This window comes from Gigantopelta aegis, chromosome 13 (assembly GCF_016097555.1).
Source record: "Gigantopelta aegis isolate Gae_Host chromosome 13, Gae_host_genome, whole genome shotgun sequence".
Taxonomy (NCBI): Eukaryota; Metazoa; Mollusca; class Gastropoda; order Neomphalida; family Peltospiridae; genus Gigantopelta; species Gigantopelta aegis.
The window spans coordinates 4,407,565-4,433,084 of record NC_054711.1 but is presented as its reverse complement, the minus strand read 5'-3'; the positions used below and the strand labels follow the sequence as shown (position 1 = coordinate 4,433,084).

The window sequence follows — 25,520 nt, the reverse complement described above, 5'->3', positions numbered from 1 at the left end:
AAGATGGTAAGTGAGACCTTTTAGATGAAAGGAATGTTTGTGTATTCACAAAACTGATATTACGGGCAGGAAGATGGTGAGTGGGGCCTTTTAGATGAAAGGAATGTTTGTGTATTGACAAAACTGATATTACGAGTAGTGTTGGACACATAGACAGGCAGGAAGATGACGAGTGAAACCTTTTAGATGAAAGGAATGTTTGTGTAGTGTTGGACACATGACAAATCTGATATTACGAGTAGTGTTGGACACATAGACAGGCAGGAAGATGGTGAGTGAGACCTTTTAGATGAAAGGAATGTTTGTGTATTGATAAATCTGATATTACGAGTAGTGTTGGACACATAGACAGGCAGGAAGATGGTGAGTGAAACCTTTTAGATGAAAGGAATGTTTGTGTATTGATAAATCAGATATTACGAGTAGTGTTGGACACATAGACGGGCAGGAAGATGGTGAGTGAGACCTTTTAGATGAAAGGAATGTTTGTGTATTGATAAATCTGATATTACGAGTAGTGTTGGACACATAGACAGGCAGGAAGATGGTGAGTGGGGCCTTTTAGATGAAAGCAGGCCTTCTAGAATACGGTGGCCCGATGCCCGAGGCCAGTGTTTTTTGGATTCGGGCCAGTAAAAGTTACTTTGTGCAATCCCGATGGCAAGTGGTAAAAAAAAAAAAAAAAAATCTACAACACTACGTCTTACGATCATACAAAAAACACAAAAAACATCTACAAGTCACTTCTTTCGAGTTGCTATCACATGCAATATTTCACTAACAAATAGCTGGCAACCAGTAATCTCTGACCCATCCATGACATCAATATACCTACTGATATAACTTTATTAAAGTTATAAAGTGTAAACATTGGAAAAACAAAAGTTCATTGTTTTGCCGCCTTTTTGTTTTTTTTACACTGAAATCCAAAGATTTGTTACTCTAATACTAATAATAAGCAAAACGGTAACCAGTCTTTTATTAGTTTTAAAGGTTGCATGTCACTATTTACAAATAAATAAAATGTGTAAATTATTAATTATTTGCATATTTTTCTAAACAAACCATAAAGCATGCCCAATGAGTCTGTCTGTTGTGTAAATTGATTAAACATGATCTCAGTATGAAAAATGGACATTAAAAAGTTAATTATTTTAATTTACTGTTTTTTGTTTTATCAACAGTTAAAATTGGGCAAGTGAATTTTTCACCATGGCCAGTGAATTTTCAAATCCACTGGCCCTATGGCAAGTGAATTTTAAAAATATTCTAGAACCCCTGATGAAAGGAATGTTTGTGTACTGAAAAATCTGATATTAAGCGGCCATAGGACACAGTCCATTGATAAAGCATTCGCGTTTGATTCAATGATTGTTCAATGTATTTAATATGCAAAATGTCTTTTTTCGGCAAGCTTTAATCTAAAACATTTCGATGATTGTTTAGAGCTTATGACGTGAGTGATTTATCAATCATATTTTGAAACGTTAAAGCCTCTGAAAGGATGTCTGGTTATTTATAAAAATTAATTAATTAGCAACTACCATAATAGAACATTTTAGAATAGTGTAGTGATCATTGAACCTTGCATAGCGAGTCATGATTCTTGCTTCAGTGATATGGGATGTAGATGATGTGGGGATGAATGTGTTTTTACATGATTGTCTAACCTCTGTGTTATTTTTTTTTCAGTGCTGTGGGATGTTGATGATGAGGAGACAAAAGCATTAATGGAGGAATGTGAAGCACAGAAGATGGAGGAAGAGGAACTCTTGGCTATTGGTGAGTCGGTCAGTTTGCCTGCATTTCCTACATAGAAGACACAACTGCTTTATTTCTAAGTTTACAGGATCTTACAGAGCCATTGGCGATCTGGAATATATGTGGCTGATGAACTGGCAACAGAAGATTGGGACTCAAATAAGAGCTTTTGCTTCTGGACATTCAGGAATTGCAGAATCTGAGACAGGTTTCTAATATGTTGTGTTTGTTTACAACTGTTGAAATGAGGCAGGTTTCTGATTTGTTGTGTTTGTTTACAGCTGATGAACTGAGACAGGTTTCTGATCTGTTGTGTTTGTTTACAGCTGATGAACTGAGGTAGGTTTCTGATCTGTTGTGTTTGTTTACAGCTGATGAACTGAGACAGGTTTCTGATCTGTTGTGTTTGTTTACAGCTGATGAACTGAGGCAGGTTTCTGATCTGTTGTGTTTGTTTACAGCTGATAAACTGAGACAGGTTTCTGATCTGTTGTGTCTGTTTACAGCTGATGAACTGAGACAGAAGATTGAGACTGAGGAGAGTGAGATAGAGAGACTGCACCAGGAGATTCAGGAACTGCAGTATCTGAGGCAGGACTCTGACCTTGAGGACATGAGTTCGTGTTCAGACAGCAGTGATGAGAGCGAGGATGAAGAAGAACTTCAGGACATTCTACTCACACTGAAACAGGAGAATGAAATTTTAGAAGTGAGTCTGTCTGTCTGTCTGTCTGTTTCTGTGTATCTGTGTCTGTCTGTCTGACAGCAGTGATGAGAGCGAGGACGAAGAAGAACTTCAGGACATTCTACTCACACTGAAACAGGAGAATGAAATTTTAGAAGTGAGTCTGTCTGTCTGTCTGTCTGTCTGTCTGTGTATGTCTGTGTATCTGTGTCTGTCTGTCTGTGTCTGTCTGACAGCAGTGATGAGAGCGAGGATGAAGAAGAACTTCAGGACATTTTCCTCACACTGAAACAGAAGAATGAAATTTTAGAGGTGAGTCTGTCTGTCTGTTTGTGTATCTGTGTCTGTCTGTCTTTCTGTATCTGTCTGACAGCAGTGATGAGAGCGAGGATGAAGAAGAACTTCAGGACATCCTACTCACACTGAAACAGAAGAATGAAATTTTAGACGGGAGTCTGTCTGTCTGTGTCTGTCCCATGTGTGTCTGTCTGTGTCTGTCCCATGTGTGTCTGTCTGTCTGTGTCTGTCCCATGTGTGTCTGTCTGTCTATTTTTGTCTGTGTGTTTGTCTGTCTGAAACACTCCTGAGGATACTTTATTTTAACGTTTTTACAGAAACAGAATTCAGAACTGTGTCAGAAGATCCACGAGGAGCGGATGATCTGTCTGTCGGTGAAGCTGGAAATCAGACTTCTACAGCAGCGACAGCTGGAGTCGTCTGCCAATAGCAGCGGTGGGCAGGACAGGGAGACGTTTCTGTGATTTGTGAAACCTTCCACACCCACCAGAGATGTTTCTAGTGCAGTCACCTACCAATAGCAGCGGTGGACAGGACCGGGAGACATTTCTGTGATGACATGAAACCTTCAACACTGACCACAGATGTTTCTAGTGCAGTCACTTGATGATAAAAAGGCAGATTTTTTTCCAGATGGTAAACAGTAAAAAGGATGTACAGGGAATATTTTGTTTGTTCAATAAGTATGATTCAAAGATCGCTACACCATTCTAAAAAATTAAGCAGAACTTTAAAATATTAAATACAAGTTCTTAATCATTGGAACTCCATACCCTTAAAAAGATGTTCTAGTGGAAACCCTCAAAAGGTCTGAAAGCTCTGTTAAAAAAATGTCTTGTCGTCCTGGCGATAAACGCCCATTGCTACCTGTTGTTTATGTCGCACAATATACAACATAGTTTTTGGTGTCACATGCAGAGCCGGTTTATCCTAGTAGCACACGTAGCACGTGCTACAGGCCCTGCACTTCAGGGGGCCCCATGGTGATGTGTACCTTTATTTTTGCCCAGGTTACTTTTCCCCCTTGCAAAATATATATACTGGGAAAGGGAGCCCCACTGTTATTTGTGCTACAGGCCCCGTGGATCCTGAAACCGGCTCTGGTCACATGATATATCAGCTGTGAGAAGGAGCAATGTCATGTTACAAAAATTAAATGCAGTGAATTTTATGTAATAATTACTGGAATTATAACGATGATTGCACTAGAGAATAGTTCCAGGACTTGTCAGTTGATCTTTCAGATACTTGTGTCAGGAAAATCAATCAATGGAGCTTGCTAAATCTCACCGTCATGATATCTTTTTCTTGAGACTCGTTTCAGGAAAAACCTCAATGTAAAGACTCCTCATCGAAACTATTGTTCGTTGTCATCCTTCACAAATGGAGAACAGGGTTTTAGATGTCATTCCGTAAATGTTTGCTGAAGATGATCCTGATTAAAATACTTCACAATAAATAAACAACAATAAGCTGAATTCAAGATACATTTACATGTATTTGTGTCACATTTTTGGTAGCTAATTATTATTATTATTGGGCTACAAATTTGCTAACTAAATTTGGCTCATTAATAACAATATTTGTTTAACCATGATCGTAATAATTGATAGCTTTTGACTGATGCACACATATACTGCTATGCTGTTACTTTATATGCTCTTCCATCTGATGTATAAACTATGAAAATGTCACTTGCATCATAATCAATAGTAGCTGTTGTTAATTTTTGAGGCACATACCTTTTTGGTATCATATAAACTATATATTTTCAGCTACTATAAGCACCAGGCCTTGTGCTTATAAAACCTTTAGTCTAGACTCGACACTCTAATAGAGTCTGAGACACTAACGTCATGACAACAAATTGTATATGCATTTGACATCATTAGAGATTGAGTCTGGACTCTAAATGTTTATTAAGCATGGACTCTGAGATAGTAATGTCATGGCAACGTCATATAAATGCATGCGTGTGACATCATTTGAGATGGAGTCTGGACTCCAATGTTTTATAAGTGCGTGCCCAGATGTGTTGAAACATGTTGGATTCACCAGAATCAATAGTTTAAGGCAACACATTTAAACAAATGTGTATGCTAACAGTAAAAAAAAAAAAAAACTGGTACAGTAATAAGTGAAAATGTAAATATGCATTAAAAAAATGTTTGTAAAGAATACATTAAAGGGACATACCCTAGTTTTTACACACTTCAGCATATGTGTCACTATTAGAGCCGTTTATGATCACTGAAATCCAACATTGTTTATATTTTATTGTTTGTATTATCCATTTCAGTAGAACCGAAGTGTTTCTGGTCATCCTGTTGTTTCTAATACCACAAAATGTATAACATCACAGACTCTTGTTTCACTCTGTTGTATCTAAATCTGTTACAGGTTTGTACATTAACCAAACGTAGTGTCCATATTTACAGTTACAGGTTTGTACATTAACCAAACGTAGTGTCCATATTTACAGTTACAGGTTTGTACATTAACCAAACGTAGTGTCCATATTTACAGTTACAGGTTTGTACATTAACCAAGCGTAGTGTCCATATTTACAGTTACAGGTTTGTACATTAACCAAGCGTAGTGTCCATATTTACAGTTACAGGTTTGTACATTAACCAAACGTAGTGTCCATATTTACAGTTACAGGTTTGTACATTAACCAAGCGTAGTGTCCATATTTACAGTTACAGGTTTGTACATTAACCAAGCGTAGTGTCCATATTTACAGTTACAGGTTTGTACATTAACCAAGCGTAGTGTCCATATTTACAGTTTGAAACTAGAGTCTGGGTGGAAACAGGACTAGCTCTGGGGCAGCAGAAAATGTTGCTAAATTTTCTGTTAAACTTGAAAAATTGCAAAACCCCCATAATTTTGTAACAAAATATCAATTATTACATGAAATTATTTCGCCAAATTTTACCAATTGTTTTTTAAATTCGCAATTGGCGAGTGCCAGAGCTTGCCCTGGAAAACTTATGTTTTAAAGTTAGTGTTTAAAAACTAGGGTGTGTCCCTTTAATCAACTTTTGCTTGTTCTTTTAAAAGGATACACTCTTATTAAACCTCTTCCATCCTCACAACTTACAGATTGTAGGCTCATAAAAATGTTAATCATTTTAATTGTGAATGACTCCTTTGTTAAAAGTTTTATTATGTACTAGTACGTAATAATAATTGTTATTTAATATGCATAACAAAAGAAGAAAGAAAGAGACAACAACTTGCAGTGTTTTGTATGTCTTGTTTACAACACTTGGCTGCAGAATACTCGTTTACTGATTGATTAATTGATTGAAAACATTTCATTGTGTAAACGACAAAAGAGTTATTCATTTCATTGCAACTGATTTTCGTGCTTATATCCAATCAAGGTTCAAGCACACTGTCCTGGGCACACACCTCAGCTGTCTGGGCTGTCTGTCCAGGACAGTGGGTTAGTTGTTAGTTGGTTAGTGGTTAGTGAAAGAGAAGAGGGTGTAGTGGTCTTACACCTACCCATTGAGCCCTTAAGAACTTGCTTTAGGTTGGAGCCGGTACAGGGTTGCGAACCCTGTACCTACCAGCCTGTAGTCCGATGGCTTAACCACTGTGCCACTAAGGCCGAGCAAAAGAATTGGGCACAAGTTTGCCAACACACTAGGCCCTGTCCTACAGTGTTTATATATACATACACACACACATGCAATATAATGGCGACAATTACTCATTTATGATCGTTTTTAAAAAACAACTAGTCATGCTGTTGTAACATGTAACATGCGTAACATGTTAGTTTATAGTCATTAATTTTCATTGTAAATATACATTTATCATACTGACCCAGCTGTGCTATATATCTTTATATTATATATGTTATCTGGTATTTTATGTGTATCTACTAAAATGATAATTGTTCATCTGTTTTGCCTCCCTGCTTTTAACTCTTCCCCCAACGCCTACCTCTCTAACCCCACTACCCCACCCCTCTGATCTCGCACCAAAGACCCATTCCTCATTTTCCTAATAAACCCCTCATTCCAACATTTTTCTTTTTATGCTTTGTCTAAAATTGTCAAATATCTCATCTTTCCTTGATACATTAATTCATTTGTCTTCAGTGTATGCCATGTTTGTAACTGAACACAGTATACTGGGACAAAAATGTTTAGCGATTTGGTACTACAAGCTACAAGTTGCATTCAGTGATGTGCATTTCACTTTACAGTGAAACCTCTCTGAACCGGGTCATGCTGGTGACCTAATATTTATCAGGGGTGGGAATTCTCCTCAGATCAGCTGTTTTCCTCATGGAACATTGTGTTTCCTCGCATTTTAATCGTCTTTTCCTCCAAAATGTGTCATATGGCACAGATTTTAGCTTAGGATTTCAAGAATTTCCCCTCAAGATTTCCTCCTCTTTTTTTTTTACAGTTCACCAATTCCCACCTCTGATTTATGCTATTTAGACAGGATTTCGGAAACCATGAAAAGTGGCCGGGTTTTGACAGGATTCCGGTTTGTTCAGGGCCTGGTTTACACAGTTTCTTTTTGTATTGAAAGTCTTCTGTTACTTATACTGACAAATAATGCATCAGTTACATCTATGTCTGATTTCAGTTTGAAAGGGACAAAGTTTTCTTTTATGTAAGTACATTTGAGGCCTCGAATTGCCAGAGTGCCCTAGTTGTATGCCCTGAACGTTAAACAGAATCTGGCCGTGCCTTATTTTGCATGTTAGTAATTGGTCATCATTATACAAACGCGACTCCTGAAAGTTTTATTACAAAAGACATGAAACTGTTCACACTTACGGGCGGGACGTAGCCCAGTGGTAAAGCGTTCACTCGATGCTCGGTCAGTGTGTGATCGATCCCCGTCGGTGGGCCCATTGGGCTATTTCTCGTTCCAGCCAGTGCACCACGACTGGTATATCAAAGGCTGTGATATGTACTATCCTGTCTGTGGGATGGTGCATATAAAAGATCCCTTGCTGCTAATCGAAAAGAGTAGCCCATGAAGTGGCAACAGCGGGTTTCCTCTCTCAATGTCTGTGTGGTCCTTAACCATATGTCTGACACCATATAATCGTAAATAAAATGTGTTGAGTGCGTCGTTAAATAAAACATGTTTTTCTTTCTGTTCACACTTATTTATTATGAATGGGTACTGTTGTGTTATATTAATACACTTGGTGAAGGTTGCCTTTTTGTCCTATCTTTTAGCCATGAGGCCCTAAAAGAAATATCCATTAGTTGTGGCCAAATGGTCTGACATTTACCAAATTGTTAAACGTTTTCGTCTTAGTATAGATGTACTGTCGGCTTGAGGCCTTACGGTTAAGTAAACACTTGTATTGTATGGCATTGTATTGTATTATATTGTGTTGTATTGTATTGTATTGCATTGTATTAACTTGATGTTCATGCTTGTATCCATTCAAGCACGCTGTCCTGGGCACACACCTCAGAAGCTGAACCATTTATCTGGGACAGGTGTTAAAAATTAGTGGTGAAATAAATAACGAAATAATTCAAAGTTAAAGTTTGTTTTGTTTAACGACACCACTAGAGCATATTATTTATTAATCATCGGCTATTTGATGTCAAACATTTAGTGATTTTGACATATATATAGTCTTTTAGAGGAAACGTCCTATATTTTCCATTAGTAGTAAGGGATCTTTTATATGCACCATTTATTAATCATCGGCTATTGGATGTCAGGCATTTGGTAATTTTGACTTATAGTTTTAAGGAGGAAACCTGCTACACTTCTTTTCAGTTGGTAGCAAGAGGAATCGTTTATATGCACCAAATGTAGCGGGTTTTCTCTGATGACTATGTGTCAGAATTACCAAATGTTTTACATCCAATAGCTGATCATTAATTAATCGGTGTTCTCTAGTAGTTATGGTGCACAGACTAGAATGAGAAATAGATTGATGGGTCCTGCGACAGGGATCAATCCGAATCCAACAGTGAATCACTGGGCTAGAGAAATAAGTCGATGTAGCGTTCGATCGTCTTTAAAACTAGCTGTGTGGAAGCCATTACTGGGATGTGAACCCACTACCTACCAGCCTTAAAGCGACATACCCTAGGTTTTAAAAAGGTGTGTTCGTCTAAGAAGTAATGGTTAATGAGACACGCTCTAGTTATTTTAGACAGTATTTCCCTGTTTAAACATCACAGACTTTAGCTTCTCTCTGTTATAACTATATCCAAATGTTGTCTAAGTAGTAATGGTTAATGAGACACGCTCTAGTTATTTTAGACAGTATTTCCCTGTTTAAACATCACAGACTTTAGCTTCTCTCTGTTATAACCATATCCAAATGTCGTCTAAGAAGTAATGGTTAATGAGACACACTCTAGTTATTTTAGATGGTATTTCCCTGTTTAAACATCACAGACTTTAGCTTCTCTCTGTTATAACCATATCCAAATGTTGTCTAAGTAGTAATGGTTAATGAGACATGCTCTAGTTATTTTAGACAGTATTTCCCTGTTTAAACATCACAGACTTTAGCTTCTCTCTGTTATAACTATATCCAAATGTTGTCTAAGTAGTAATGGTTAATGAGACACGCTCTAGTTATTTTAGACAGTATTTCCCTGTTTAAACATCACAGATTTTAGCTTCTCTCTGTTATAACCATATCCAAATGTCGTCTAAGAAGTAATGGTTAATGAGACACACTCTAGTTATTTTAGACAGTATTTCCCTGTTTAAACATCACAGACTTTAGCTTCTCTCTGTTATAACTATATCCAAATGTTGTCTAAGTAGTAATGGTTAATGAGACGAGCTCTAGTTATTTTAGACAGTATTTCCCTGTTTAAATATCACAGACTTTAGCTTGTCTCTGTTATAACTATATCCAAATGTTATCTACGAAGTAATGGTTAATGAGACGAGCTCTAGTTATTTTAGACAGTATTTCCCTGTTTAAACATCACAGACTTTAGCTTGTCTCTGTTATAACTATATCCAAATGTTATCTACGAAGTAATGGTTAATGAGACGAGCTCTAGTTATTTTAGACGGTATTTCCCTGTTTAAACATCACAGACTTTAGCTTGTCTCTGTTTTATCCATATCCAAATGTTGTCTAAGAAGTAATGGTTAATGAGACACGCTCTAGTTATTTTTGACAGTATTTCCCTGTTTAAACATCACAGACTTTAGCTTGTCTCTGTTATAACCATATCTAAATGTGGGTTGCAGGTTTGTAGATTAACTAAACCTGGCATCTATTTTCACGGGTTGAAACTAGTGTCTGCGCCTTTAAGTGTGATGGCTAGAGATAACGACTACTGTAATTATAGTACACACCACCAAGACCACTGCCCATCCTGTTTTAAGAATTACAGTTTGTTACCAGGCTCGGCCACACACCTGCCATTTCCCACCATCTGTACACTGGAGTTGTAAACATTACTGAGATAAGCAAGGTTAAAGTTTGTTACCAGGCTCGGCCACACACCTGCCATTTCCCACCATCTCTACACTGGAGTCGTAAACATTACTGATATAAGCAAGGTTAAAGTTTGTTTTGTTTAACGACACCACTAGAGCACATTGATTTATTAATCATCGGCTGGTGATTTTGAAATATAGTCTTTGAGAGGAAACCTGCATTTTTCCATTAGTAGCAAGGGATCTTTTATATGCATCATCCCATTGATAGGATAGCACATACCACATCCTTTGATATACCAATCGTTTGACACTCAATAGCAGATGATTAATAAATCAGTGTACTCTTGTGGTGTTGCTGAAGAAAACAAAGCTGAACTTTTAGATCGGTCTTTGACAAAAACTCTATTATATTGGTAAGTGGTAGCAATTTTGGTACCTTCACTGCTAAGACCAAAATTTGGAAGGCGGCATACATGTACAGTATATCGCATTTTAGAAATAGACTCTTGAGATATTTCTAAATGTTGTCATTTGATGTTGTGTTTGATTCAAATAAAATCGTTGTCCTGAGTTTTTGGCTAAAAAAAACTTTTTTTTTTGTTTAACAACACCACTATAGCTCAGTGGTAAAGCACTTGCTTGATGCGTGGTGAGTTTAGGATTGATCTCCATCGAAGGAACAATTTGGCTATTTATTGTTCTAGCCAGTGCACCACGACTGGTATATATCAAAGGCTGTGGTATGTGTGGTATGTGCTATCCTGTGTGGAATGGTGCATATAAAAGATCCCTTGCTACTAATAGAAATACACATGTATGTAGCAGGTTTTCTCGGTAAGACTGTGTCAAAATTACCAAGTATTTGACATCCAATAGCCGATGATTAATAAATAAATGTGCAAGGGATCTTTTACACGCATCATCCCACAGACAAGATAGTACATACCATGGCCTTCGACATACCAGTCGTGGTCACTGGCTGGGACGAGAAATGGCCCAATGGGTCCACCGACTGGGATCAATTCTAAACCGACCGTGCATCAAGCGAGCGCTTAACCACTGGGCTACGTCCTGCCCGCTCAAATGCTGCTCAAATGCTGCTCAAAATGCACAATATACTTTCCAATAATCAATTTCACAAGAAGTTTTTGTTGTTGTATTTTCCCACTTATGTTAGATCACGAATTCATGACTTTCGGCAACGATAACGTAAACCTTACCATTGTATGCATGTCTGTCTTCCGCATTGTTGAAAAAGGGCGCAGGATTTTGCTCAGTCGGTTGAATGTTCGCTTGAGGTGCTTGTGTCACAGGATCGAACCACCTCGGTGAATCCATTCAACTGTTTTGGGGTTTTTTCTCGTTCCAGCCAGTACACCACAACTGGTCAATGGCCGTGGTATGTGCTATCCTGTCTATGGGAAAGTGCATATATAAGATGCCTTGTTGCATTGGGGAAAAAATGTAACGGTTTTCCTCTGATAACCACATGTCAGATTTAACAAATATTTCACATCCAATAGCCAGTGATTAGTTGATCAATGCGATCTAGTGGTGTCGTTAAACAAAACAAACTTTAATCGTAACTTATTGAAAAACGTTACACTACAAGTCTTAGTAGGAGTCTGCTTCTGCTTCTCACGTCAGCTTAAACATTTTGAAAGCAATCTTTGCTTTCCCATTCTACAAAATGAATTTCCTGCCTCGTGTACGTTTTTATAGGTTAGGCCTACATTACACGAGTGTACTGGTGATGACGGAAATAATTACAATTAGAGGAACAGTGCATTGTACTTAGACTACTGCAGCAGTATTTATTAAATTTCATTATCTGTATGACATGTATGTATATATGTATGTACGTATTGATGTATTAATATCTATATATTATATGCATGTCGAGGTTGACTATTACATACATAGATATTAACGCAATGACGCAGGGGATAATTAAATCCTTTCTGCCCTCACAAATTGTCTCATGCCGTTGCTGGGACTCGAACTTATGGCACAGAATCGACCGCAAATTGCAGACTTGCCACGATACCTTCTGAGCTATTGAGGTGTATATGTATGTACGTACGTACGTACGTACGTACGTGTGTGTCTGGCTTTAATGTTTCGTATTTGTAATATGGCATATAACAATAGCGCATGGCTACAAAATCACAAAAATAAATTTTAAACTATGTAACTATTTGTTTTCTTCTTCTTTCACTTGCATAGCCAATTGCCAGGGTTGAATATATTATTATGTTTTCGGTTTAGAGAGGTAAACTTTAGTGTTAAAAATGCTTAACTCACGGGACTATGGGAAAATGTCCAGTATTTAGTGATTCCGGTTTACAGAGGGTCCGGTCTCGAGGGGTTTAACTGTATACATTTATATAATAAACACACAGGAGAAGGGAGGGACGCACACATATCTACGTATGATAGTCGTGACGGGTCCGTGCCTAATAAAACACAAATGCAAATAATAAAGAAAGGAAATCATTTTATAAAATATTTGTATAATTATGTACAATATACAAGTGTAAATACTAATTTAAAAATAAAACCCAAACCAACAAAACAAAAAAAACATAAGAAAAAGAGAAGAAAAACAACTGGCTGTGTCTTTTGAGAGAGAAGTTCAGTAAACAAGTCTGGATCACGTGACAATATTTTCAACAAATCAAAGAGGGCAGACCCGTTATAATCCGTAAATAAAATGTGTTCAGTGCGTCGTTAAATAAAACATTTCCTTCTACTCCCTATGTATACTAATTAGTAAGGGAGAAGCAGGAGTTAGCTCAGTCGGTTGAGTGCTCGCTTGAGGTGCTTGCATCGCAGGATCGAACCACCTCGATCGGCGGATCCATTCAATTGCATAGAATTATTTTCTTGTTTAACCGGCCTCGGTGGCGTAGTGATTAGGCCATTGGTCTACAGGCTGGTAGGTACTGGGTTCGGATCCCAGTCGAGGCATGAGATTTTTAATCCAGATACCGACTCCAAACCCTGAGTGAGTGCTCCGCAAGGCTCAATGGGTAGGTGTAAACCACTTGCACCGACCAGTGATCCATAACTGGTTTAACTTAGGCCATGGTTTGTGCTATACTGCCTGTGGGAAGCGCAAATAAAAGATCCCTTGCTGCTAATCGGAAAGAGAAGCCCATGTAGTGGCGACAGCGGGTTTCCTCTCAAAATCTGTGTGGTCCGTAACCATATGTCTGACGCCATATAACCGTAAATAAAATGTGTTGAGTGCGTCGTTAAATAAAACATTTCTTTTCTTTCTTTTTTTTCTTGTTCCAACGAATGTACCACAACTGGTCAACGGCCGTGGTATGTGCTTAAGTGAAGACTGTGTTAAGCGAAGTTTATATGGGGCCATGCTCCCCCCAAAAATACAAAAGCTTGGGCAAGTAAGGGTTTCGACCTCCAATACCCTTCCCCTGCACATGCACCCGATTCCTCTCTAAGGTTATATGTCAAAATTACCAAATGTTAGACATCCAAAAGCAGATGGAAGGAAGGATAGGATATGTTTTATTTAACGACGCACTCAACACATTTTATTTACGGTTGTATGGGGTCGGATGATTATTAAATCAATGTGCTTAATCTTTGATGTCGTTAAACACACACACACACACACACACACACACACACACACACACACACACCGACTTTACCCTTTCAAACGAAATAATATTTATTTGAATTTGTCGATTTTAACACGTAAAATTAAGAAGTGTAAACGTTCATTGTCTACTTTAGTATATTTTATTTTAAAAATATATACATGATTAATGTGTTACTAGTATACAAAATAAACTTTGAAAGTTCTACTAACACTTTATAAAATATCAATTCTGAAATAGGAAGGTTCGACTGTCGATAATACGTCATCAAGATCAAACCGGTTTTAACTAAAGACTAGTACCGTAATTAGTGTAACCAAATGGGATGGGGTTATTAATTATATTTTTAAAAATTGAAAAATCCACGCCCAAAAGATACAAACTGTAAATAAGGACTTAAACCATAGTTTTTCATAATCACTTTATCTCGAGCAGTTCATCGTTCTCACGGATATTATCGAAGTGTTAACAAGTTCCTGATTGGATAACATTTCCGCCGACAAAAGATATACGGACACAGATTATGTTTTGCGTATAAGGGAGAAACGTCTTTTCAAGTCGTCATCAGTTTTGTTGAAGACGTTTTGCACCATTTTCTGAGATTGTAAATGTGCATACATCAAATGCATTTGTTCCTTAAGTTAAAAGATAAACTAGTGTTTCCAAAAAATTGTAATGTTTTTGTTTTTTCTTCCAAAATCGCCCACAAATAGGTTTGTAATTGTTCATGGCGTCAGTTTTACTTATTGCAATGCACGTCTTTTTTCTTCTTCTTTGTTTCTCCTTTCTTTTAATATACCACAAACTCACGTCTGTTTTTATATATGACGTCAGATTTACCACCTCAACGTGCCAGGAATATACTTGTCAATTAAACCTTGGTAATACGGAATTAGCTTTTCCATTTCCGGTAATTCGGGCGATTTTGTATACAGATCAAACTGGTTGAATTCTTTGACCCAATTCAGCATTTCTAAATCCTTGTTGTTGCACAGGTGCATGTAGCCTCCGTTCCAATGCCACGGGTAGAATGAATGGAATCGAATGACGTATAGAGCTTCTTCCGGAAGCGAGTTGACGTTCGCCTTCAGAACTCTGTACAGATATTCGTCGTGACCCCAGGACATGAGCACGTTTTCCAGACCGCAGTTCTCGGAGTAGATGCCAAACTTGGTATTGAGTTTCTCGTTCTTCGTGTCCGGGTTGTTTCGAAAACTCTCCACGCCGAACACCACCGAGGGATCTGGGGCACAGCCCACTACAAACGTATCCCCCACGGTTGCCCACTGAGGCTCCCCCCATAGGGCCATCACCTTCCCGATGTCATGGATCAACCCAGTCAGCTGGAACCACTCTTTGTCTGGGTGATGTTTTCGAATTCCTTCTGCCGTTTGAAACGCGTGCATCGAATTAGGAAAATCGGCATCCGGGTCGCTCTCGTCCACGAGTCCGTTGAGAGCCAGGACGGCTTCCATGACGGTCGTCTGCGCATGGTCGTGCTTTCCCCAGAAGGACATCCTCTCCTGCACGAACGACAACGTCTGCTTCGAGTGCATGACGTCGTACGTTTTCTTCACTTTAGCGGGTACGTTGTGCACCCTAAAATCCCTGAAATCCTCGCATTCCTTAATGTCTGGGCGATATTCCGAAGGGTCTTTCAACAACATGACACCTTCATTTATGCTATTACTTAACATTATTATTATTTTTTTTTTCCTTCTTTTTTCTTCTTTTTTTAATTAACAAAATCTAAGTTTTTAGTAGACCTATTCACAAACGTTTAGTGAAAAATGTGATGTGTCTTCGACAAAATCTGCTTAAATACTATACTAACAATAGTCCCACGACCGATTAAAAGCGAGGAAACCGGATCAAACAGGTATTGCCGCTTTCGCCAACGATAGTATTGTCACGAAGTTAGTCTTATAAAACATGTATACTCAACCAAAAAAGTATTGCAGTATTGCATTTGTGATCATAATGTATACATTTTGCAATTTTGAAAGAAATGCAAGTAATCACCGTGTTTAATCCAGCATACTGTTTTTTTCGCGAAAGTTTTCCACTTCCTGTCTTTGCTGGTGCACAGTCTCAAAATGTTGTGTGCGCACATAACATGAAAATCACGTGCAATGATTAAGCATAAGCCTTGATTTTCAACTGGCAGACCTGTATCTAATGTGAAACGAAAGAAAATTGTGTGAAAATTGCCATGGGACTCCGTCCATCAATGTCCGAAAACCAACGCCATGAGGCCATTGGTAGACTTGCTGCTGGTGAAAGTGTTAGGAACGTTGCTCGTCACTTTAATGTCCACCCGACGACAATACTGCGTCTACGGTATCGTTTGCAACAAAATGGAGCAGTAAAAGACACGTGCGACAACGCAAAGAGAGGACCTGTATTTAGTGACGTCATCACGCCGCCGTAGATTCCAAGGTGCTCCCAACTTGGCGACCGACTTACGACTGGCTACTGGCACAATGGTTCACCCTGTTCGTAATCGACTCCATGACGCTGGTTTAAGAGCTCGTCGCCCTGTAGTAGGGGTTCCATTAACACGACGTCATGTCGCAGAACGCTTGAGGTGGGCCAGGATTCATCAGCAATGACGTCTTAGACAGTGGAACGAAGTCTTGTTCACAGATGAATCTCGATTCTGTCTAGAGTTTGCGGATGGTAGACTAAGAGCATGGCGTCGACGAGGCGAACGTTACGACGCTGCAAACATCATCGAGCTTGACAGATACGGCAGAGGCAGCATCATGGTCTGGGCGGGAATTCATTCCAACGGCAAAACTGACCTGGTTACTGTTAATGGAACATTAACTGCACAACGATATTGTGACGAAATCATTACACCTGTTGTCTTGCCATTTATGCAACACAACCATACGTTCACATTTCAGCAAGATAATGCCCGTCCTCCTTCCGCCCGCATAACTAACGAACTTTTGCAGAGAAATCACATTCAAGTCTTAGACTGGCAAGCCAGATCCCCCGACCTTTTCTCCATTGAACACATGTGGGACATCTTGGGTCGACGATTACGAGAACATCACCACAACTGAACACTTTTCGTGACCTTGAACTGGCGTTACGTCAAGAATGGAACCAAATTGCTGCAGTAGAAGTTCGTAGGCTTACGTCCAGCATGAGACGTCGTTGTACAGCCGTTATTCGCCAAAATGGTCGGCATACAAGATATTGACATTTGTGACAAAATCACATTTTTGTACCCTCCTATTTAACAATGAAGTATTCGTCAATAAACATCTGTTCATAAACATAAATTTACTTCCAGGCTTTTCAAATAATCCATTTTACTTAATTAACTTAATTTGACTGGTTTTAGACAAATAATATAAAGTTTGAAGACGATTTAGTGGGAACTGCAATACTTTTTTGGTTGAGTATACTATAGCACGGTCCGTCCCATTAGGTTTGTTATCGAATAAATGTCAGTTACAGGTGCAGATTCAAGGGGTGTGTTGAGGTTTCTACGCCCTCCCCTCCCATTTACATATTGTGTTTTTGAATGTAAACAATTTACGTTAAATACTTTAATAAGGTATTTATATGTAATAAAACAACAACCAGGTGGGCATAGCCGGGGTGAGGTGGGGTTATGCCGCCCCCCCCCCCCCCCCCCAATCAAATCATTCATCTCAACACCTTTTAAGGAGCGGGATTTAGCTCAGTGGGTTGAGTGCTTGCTTAAAGTGCTTGTGTCGCAAGATCGAACCACCTCGATGGATCCATTCAGCTGATTAGATTCCAACCGGTGCACGACAACTGATCAATGGTCGTGGTATGTGCTTTTCTGTCTGTGGGGAAATGCATATAAAAGATCCCTTGCTGCATTAGCGGGTTACCGTATCAGAATTACCAAATGTTTGACATCCAATAGCCGATGCTTAATTAATCAATGTGCTCTAGTGGTGTGGTTACCCCCCCCCCCCCCCAACAAACGACAATGTATTTCCCAGCCAAAGCAATAAGATTGATATATCAAAGGCCGTGGTATGTGCTATCCTGTCTGTGCGATGGTGCATATAAAAGAACCCTCACTACCAATGTTAAAATGACCAAATGTTTGACATCCAATAACCGATGATTAAAAAATCAGTGTGCTCTACTGGTGTATTTAACCAGTAGACAGTGTAAGTGACCCCCCCCCCCCACCCCCCCCCCCCCCCCCCGACTGCCATGGTGTCTCAATCTAAAATATTTACTACGCTAATGACAATAATAAAGATCTTAAAAGCAACTTAGCACGTCCCTCCCATTATTCGTTGGTCAAACCATAGATTCGCTTTTGACTCGTCTGCAGTTGCAAGCTGTCAAAGCTGGTACGGCTACGGTGTATCAATAATGTATGATCAAATGAATAATGTACAATAACATGTGTGGATGGTCGTGACTAGAAAATGTAAAATGATTGTGGTTGACACAGTCAGGTATGGATTTAGGAGACGTGTGTGTGCGTGCGTGCATGTGTATGTGTACATGTATGCATGCGTGTATATGTATGTGCTGGGTGCGTGCATGCGTGTATGTACCTGAGAGAGAGAGAGAGAGAGAGAGAGAGAGAGAGAGAGAGAGAGAGAGAGAGAGAGAGAGAGAGAGAGAGAGAGAGAGACGAGAAAAACGGACAGAAGGAGAAAGAAAAAAAAGAAGGGGAGGGAGGAGGGAGGGAGAGAAAGAAAGAAAGAGGAAGAGCGTGAGAAGATTGAGTGAGAGATACATAGAATGGGAGTGAGACTTGGAGAGAGAGGTACAGAGGAGAGAGATACAGGAAACAAAGGAGAGAGAGAGAGAGAGAGAGAGAGAGAGAGAGAGAGAGAGAGAGAGAGAGAGAGAGAGAGAGAGAGAGAGAGAGAGAGAGAGAGAGAGAGAGAGAGAGAGAGAGAGAGAGAGAGAGAGAGAGAGAGAGAGAGAGAGAGAGAGAGAGAGAAGGTGGTGGTGGGTGTAAAGAAACGAATGCATGTAAACGAAATCTCGGGTTTTCAGAGTGGATGGTATTTTAATTGAAAAGCATGTTCGCACACATTCTACAGACGAAACATTAAATAATACTGGACAGGGGTCGAAATGCTACCAACCTGGCCGTTTTTTATACCAGACATCATCACCACGGGCCGGGAGATTTGTTTTGTCTATCGTCCCGTCATACAAGCAATTATTTTGCGTTTATACTCTATGATCATGATTGGTCCGGCAGGTTTTGATTCGGCAGAATTTATAGCTTGTTTTACCGAATGTCCGGCAGAATTTTCAGACAATTTTGATCCCTGTTGAACATTTTTTTTTTAAAATGAATTTGCATTCAGATCCTTTTTGGGACGTGGCAGAGCACAGTGGTACAGCGCTCGCCTGATCCGCGGTCGGTCTTACATCGACCCTCGTCGGTCGACCATTGACGTATTTCTTGTTCCAGCCAGTGCTGCAAAAATAGTGTAATAAAGACCTTGGTATGTACTATCCAGTCTGTGGAATGCTACAACATATAAAATATTCCTTGCTGCTAATCGGAAAGAGTAGCACATTGCGTGACTACAGCGGGTTTCCTCTCTTATTATCTGTGTGGTCCTTAACCATATGTCCGACGCCATATAACCGTAATTAAATTGTGTTGCAAATTAGTTTGTCTTGTTTAACGAAAGAAAGAAAGACATGTTTTATTTAACGACGCACTCAACATATTTTATTTATGGTTATATGGTGTGAGACATGGTTAAGGACCACATAGATATTGAGAGAGGAAACCCGCTGTCGCCACTTCATGGGCTACGCTTTCCGATTAGCAGCAAGGGATCTTTTATATGCACAATCCCACAGGCAGGGTAGTACATACCTTTGATATACCAGTCGTAGCGCACTGACTGGAACGAGAAATAGCCCAATGGGCCCACCTACGGGGATCGATCCCACTCCGACCGCGCATCTAGCGAACGCTGTACCACTGGGCTACGTCCCGCCCCTTTGTTTAACGACACCACTAGAGCACATTGATTTATTAATCATCGACTATTGAATGTCAAAGATTTGGTAATTTGACATATAGTCTTAACGAGGAAACCCGCTAAATTTTATATACACTATCCCACAGACAGGATAGCACATACCACGACCTTTGCTATACCAGTTGTGGTGCACTGGCTGGAACGAAAAATAGCCCACTGACGAGGATCGATCCTAGACCGACCACGCCTCTAGCGAGCGCTGTTTTTGTCAAAGGATATTTATATTAAACATGTATTGTTTTTTTTATTATTATTGTAATAAAAAAATAAATGTAGCGGGTTTCCTGTCTATAAGTCAGAATTACCAAATGTTTGACATCTAGTAGACGACGATTAACAAATCAATGTGCTCTAGTAGTGTCGTTAAACAAAATAAACTTAAAATGTTTCTGTTATTGCGCATCAAAAATGACAACGTAAATAAACAAGGTCTTATCATTCGAATGATGTAGGTATGTATGTCATAACTTAACACAGTTCTGTAACAATCAAGTCAGTCTTGAAAACACTGACCCCGTTTTTAGATCGTTTTTTTTTTTCATTCACAAAAAGCGTTTGAAGTCGCCACGCTTTCCAAAAATTTTACATTGTCAGGAGAGGGAGACATGAATTATTATTTTTTTATTTTTTTTTGAAGCAGGTACCGTATCAGTTTTGTCTTTTGCTAAAGTCGTACCAAGTTTTGCGTGGAGGCCTCTCCCTCCCCCCACCCCTCCCTTCCTTTTAGTTTACATTGCAGAAAACCTTATAATAGCAGGTCATGTTTGTTTTGTTTTTTTGTTTGTTTTCTGGGGTTTTTTTTTTTTTTTTTTTTGTGTGTGGTTTTTTTTTGCGGTGGGGATCTTTTTATTTTAATTTTATTTAAACAAAATTTGTCGAGGTTTTTTTTTTTATTATGATTAAATTTTAAAATTATTATTATTACTATTATTATTATTATTATTATTATTATAATATATATATATATATATATATATATAATATATATATATAATATATATATATATATATTATATTAGTGCATTCCAAGTGCTTTTAGTTTCAATATGACCCTATCGTCATCGTTAACTTTACAATATAATTTGCTCTTGATAGGTAGGTAGGTAGGTAACTAGTTTAAAGTGCTCATATACCACTAACCGGCCTCGGTGGCGTCGTGGTAGGCTATCGGTCTACAGGCTGGTAGGTACTGGGTTCGGACTCCAAACCCTGAGTGAGTGCTCCGCAAGGCTCAATGGGTAGGTGTAAACCACTTGCACCGACCAGTGATCCATAACAGGTTCAACAAAGGCCATGGTTTGTGCTATCCTGCCTGTGGGAAGCGCAAATAAAAGATCCCTTGCTGCTAATCGGAAAGAGTAGCCCATGTAGTGGCGACAGCGGGTTTCCTCTGATTTAATGTCAGAGTTACTAATACCCAATAGCCGATGATTAATTAATATATGTGTTCTAATGGTGTCGTTGAAACAAAACAAACTTTAAAACTACATTTCCTGGAATATTTTTATTATTTAAGCATATAGGACAGACAATACAATTACGTTGGTGCATATATGACGCCGCACTCCGCATTGGTTTCACTACGCTGGCTTATCCAGGTCAAAAACACAGCCATGATTTTGAAAGTGGAACACTTTCATATACCACTAGGATTTCGAACACGCTTTGCTCTAGAAACCACAGTTAAAGTTAAGACCGAGAAACTATTATAAAGACCGGATCAAATAGGTATTTTGTACACTTTGTTTTTGTGTTCTTTTATGTCGCCATATCCGTGTCGGTCACATGCCAACGCTATTTCTGTTTACCGTGAGCAGTTCACCGAACGAGGTGCGGGGCGTAGCCCAGTGGTAAAGCGTTCGTGTACTTAATGCTAGCTCAGACTACCAACTGCCAGCAGAAAGTTGGCCAACGTTAGCCTAGCATTAGATACATTGTATATCAATAGTGGGGCACGGAGGGGGTGGGAGGGACACCAAATAGGGAATGGACCGACTGACGTAGTTTGGCCTCATGACGCCAGCACTCCAAGCGAGCGCTCTACCGACTGAGCCAGATTCCACCATCTTCAGTGTGATAGGTCGCTGGATCGAACGCTTTCTATGGACAGACAACAAAAAACACACACCTAAAAAGCCCCACAACCTTTTAGCAAAGGAATTCAATTAATTTATTTTTATAATGGCTGATCCAGGATTTTGTAAAGGTGTGTATGTGTGTAGGGGGGGGGGGGGTGGGGTGGGGTGGGGGGGGGGGGGGGGTATGGGGGGGGGGGGGGGGGGGGGGGGGGGGGTCACATAATTTTTTAAAAAGGGAACTTTGAGTTTGTATGGGGTTCGGGGGTGTGCTTCTCGGAAATAAATGATGTTCAGATATGCATTTTCAGAGCTGTAAAAAGACACTTCAAACAAGCGATGTGTGTGTGTGTGTGTTGGGGGGGGGGGGGGGGGTTACAATTATGAGTGTCCACGGCAAAAAAACAAATTTGCCATTGAAAAAAAACCCACCTGAATATAGTCCCGCCTCCCAAGGCAAAAAAGTGCCGTGCAGAATTAAAAACTCCACGGCATTGCCGATTACCGTGGACAATTGCATGATTTGCCTCCCTCTGGATCCGCCAATGTTAATACTTGGTCGGCACCGGCCTCGATGGTGTCGTGATTAAGCCATCGGGCATAAGGCTGGTAGGTAAAAGGTTCGCAGCCTGGTACCGGCTCCCACCAAGAGCGAGATCGAACGACTCAGTGGGTAGGTGTAAGACCGCAACACCCTCTTCTCTCTCACTGACCACTAACAGCCCAGATGGCTGATGTGTGCGCCCAGGACAGCGTGCTTGGACCTTAATTGGATATAAGCATGAAAATGAGTTGAAATCAAATGAAACTTGGTCGGCTTGATATTTCAGTGGATCAATGTAGACACAAATTAATTTGTAAGAGCCAATAGATATTTTAGGCATTTCGCTATACATATATAAAAACTATATAGTGTTTAAAACCGCTCCTTCCGTTTCGCTATACATATAGTGTTTTAAAACCGCTCCTTCCGTTTCGCTATACATATAGTGTTTAAAACCGCTCCTTCCGTTTCGCTATACATATAGTGTTTAAAACCGCTCCTTCCGTTTCGCTATACATATAGTGTTTAAAACCGCTCCTTCCGTTTTGCTATACATATAGTGTTTAAAACCGCTCCTTCCGTTTCGCTATACATATAGTGTTTAAAACCGCTCCTTCCGTTTTGCTATACATATAGTGTTTAAAACCGCTCCTTCCGTTTTGCTATACATATAGTGTTTAAAAACCGCTCCTTCCGTTTTGCTATACATATAGTGTTTAAAACCGCTCCTTCCGTTTTGCTATACATATAGTGTTTAAAACCGCTCCTTCCGTTTCGCTATACATATAGTGTTTAAAACCGCTCCTTCCGTTTCGCTATACATATAGTGTTTAAAACCGCTCCTTCCGTTTCGCTATACATATAGTGTTTAAAAACCGCTCCTTCCGTTTTGCTATACATATAGTGTTTTAAAACCGCTCCTTCCGTTTTGCTATACATATAGTGTTTAAAACCGCTCCTTCCGTTTTGCTATACATATAGTGTTTAAAACCGCTCCTTCCGTTTCGCTATACATATAGTGTTTAAAAACCGCTCCTTCCGTTTTGCTATACATATATAGTGTTTAAAACCGCTCCTTCCGTTTCGCTATACATATAGTGTTTAAAACCGCTCCTTCCGTTTCGCTATACATATAGTGTTTAAAACCGCTCCTTCCGTTTTGCTATACATATAGTGTTTAAAACCGCTCCTTCCGTTTTGCTATACATATAGTGTTTAAAAAACCGCTCCTTCCGTTTTGCTATACATATAGTGTTTAAAACCGCTCCTTCCGTTTCGCTATACATATAGTGTTTAAAACCGCTCCTTCCGTTTCGCTATACATATAGTGTTTAAAACCGCTCCTTCCGTTTCGCTATACATATAGTGTTTAAAACCGCTCCTTCCGTTTTGCTATACATATAGTGTTTAAAACCGCTCCTTCCGTTTTGCTATACATATAGTGTTTAAAACCGCTCCTTCCGTTTTGCTATACATATAGTGTTTAAAACCGCTCCTTCCGTTTTCGCTATACATATAGTGTTTAAAACCGCTCCTTCCGTTTCGCTATACATATAGTGTTTTAAAACCGCTCCTTCCGTTTCGCTATACATATAGTGTTTAAAACCGCTCCTTCCGTTTCGCTATACATATAGTGTTTAAAACCGCTCCTTCCGTTTCGCTATACATATAGTGTTTAAAACCGCTCCTTCCGTTTTGCTATACATATAGTGTTTTAAAACCGCTCCTTCCGTTTTGCTATACATATAGTGTTTAAAACCGCTCCTTCCGTTTTGCTATACATATAGTGTTTAAAACCGCTCCTTCCGTTTTGCTATACATATAGTGTTTAAAACCGCTCCTTCCGTTTTGCTATACATATAGTGTTTAAAACCGCTCCTTCCGTTTTGCTATACATATAGTGTTTAAAACCGCTCCTTCTGTTTTGCTATACATATAGTGTTTAAAACCGCTCCTTCCGTTTTGCTATACATATAGTGTTTAAAACCGCTCCTTCCGTTTTGCTATACATATAGTGTTTAAAACCGCTCCTTCCGTTTTGCTATACATATAGTGTTTAAAACCGCTCCTTCCGTTTCGCTATACATATAGTGTTTAAAACCGCTCCTTCCGTTTTGCTATACATATAGTGTTTAAAAACCGCTCCTTCCGTTTCGCTATACATATAGTGTTTAAAACCGCTCCTTCCGTTTCGCTATACATATAGTGTTTAAAACCGCTCCTTCCGTTTCGCTATACATATAGTGTTTAAAACCGCTCCTTCCGTTTTGCTATACATATAGTGTTTAAAACCGCTCCTTCCGTTTCGCTATACATATAGTGTTTAAAACCGCTCCTTCCGTTTTGCTATACATATAGTGTTTAAAACCGCTCCTTCCGTTTTGCTATACATATAGTGTTTAAAACCGCTCCTTCCGTTTCGCTATACATATAGTGTTTTAAAACCGCTCCTTCCGTTTTGCTATACATATAGTGTTTTTAAAACCGCTCCTTCCGTTTTCGCTATACATATAGTGTTTAAAACCGCTCCTTCCGTTTCGCTATACATATAGTGTTTAAAAAACCGCTCCTTCCGTTTCGCTATACATATAGTGTTTAAAACCGCTCCTTCCGTTTCGCTATACATATAGTGTTTAAAACCGCTCCTTCCGTTTCGCTATACACATATAGTGTTTAAAACCGCTCCTTCCGTTTCGCTATACATATAGTGTTTAAAACCGCTCCTTCCGTTTCGCTATACATATAGTGTTTAAAACCGCTCCTTCCGTTTTTCGCTATACATATAGTGTTTAAAACCGCTCCTTCCGTTTTTCGCTATACATATAGTGTTTAAAACCGCTCCTTCCGTTTCGCTATACATATAGTGTTTAAAAACCGCTCCTTCCGTTTCGCTATACATATAGCTCCTTGTGTTTAAAACCGCTCCTTCCGTTTCGCTATACATATAGTGTTTAAAACCGCTCCTTCCGTTTCGCTATACATATAGTGTTTAAAACCGCTCCTTCCGTTTCGCTATACATATAGTGTTTAAAAACCGCTCCTTCCGTTTCATATAGTGTTTAAAACCGCTATACATATAGT

The 25,520-nt window shown here is 39.3% G+C and overlaps 2 protein-coding genes across 4 annotated transcripts in view; one reads left to right on the top strand and one right to left on the bottom strand.

The window, feature by feature from the left end:
• LOC121387368 (ralA-binding protein 1-A-like) overlaps nucleotides 1-5,006 on the top strand; it is a 60,897-nt gene extending 55,891 nt beyond the window's left edge. For all 3 annotated transcript variants that reach the window (XM_041518437.1, XM_041518438.1, XM_041518436.1), the window contains exons 13-15: nucleotides 1,693-1,782; nucleotides 2,268-2,470; nucleotides 3,061-5,006. In XM_041518437.1, coding sequence (XP_041374371.1) covers nucleotides 1,693-1,782; nucleotides 2,268-2,470; nucleotides 3,061-3,207 — 440 coding nt within the window. In that variant the 3' untranslated portion in view covers nucleotides 3,208-5,006. The remainder of the gene's footprint in view (nucleotides 1-1,692; nucleotides 1,783-2,267; nucleotides 2,471-3,060) is intronic.
• Nucleotides 5,007-13,976: 8,970 nt separating this feature from the next.
• LOC121387777 (inositol oxygenase-like) lies at nucleotides 13,977-15,580 on the bottom strand. Its single transcript, XM_041518984.1, has one exon. The coding sequence runs from the start codon at nucleotides 15,489-15,491 to the stop codon at nucleotides 14,631-14,633; it is 861 nt and encodes a 286-aa protein (XP_041374918.1). The 5' UTR covers nucleotides 15,492-15,580; the 3' UTR covers nucleotides 13,977-14,630.
• Between the last annotated feature and the right edge of the window lie 9,940 nt (nucleotides 15,581-25,520).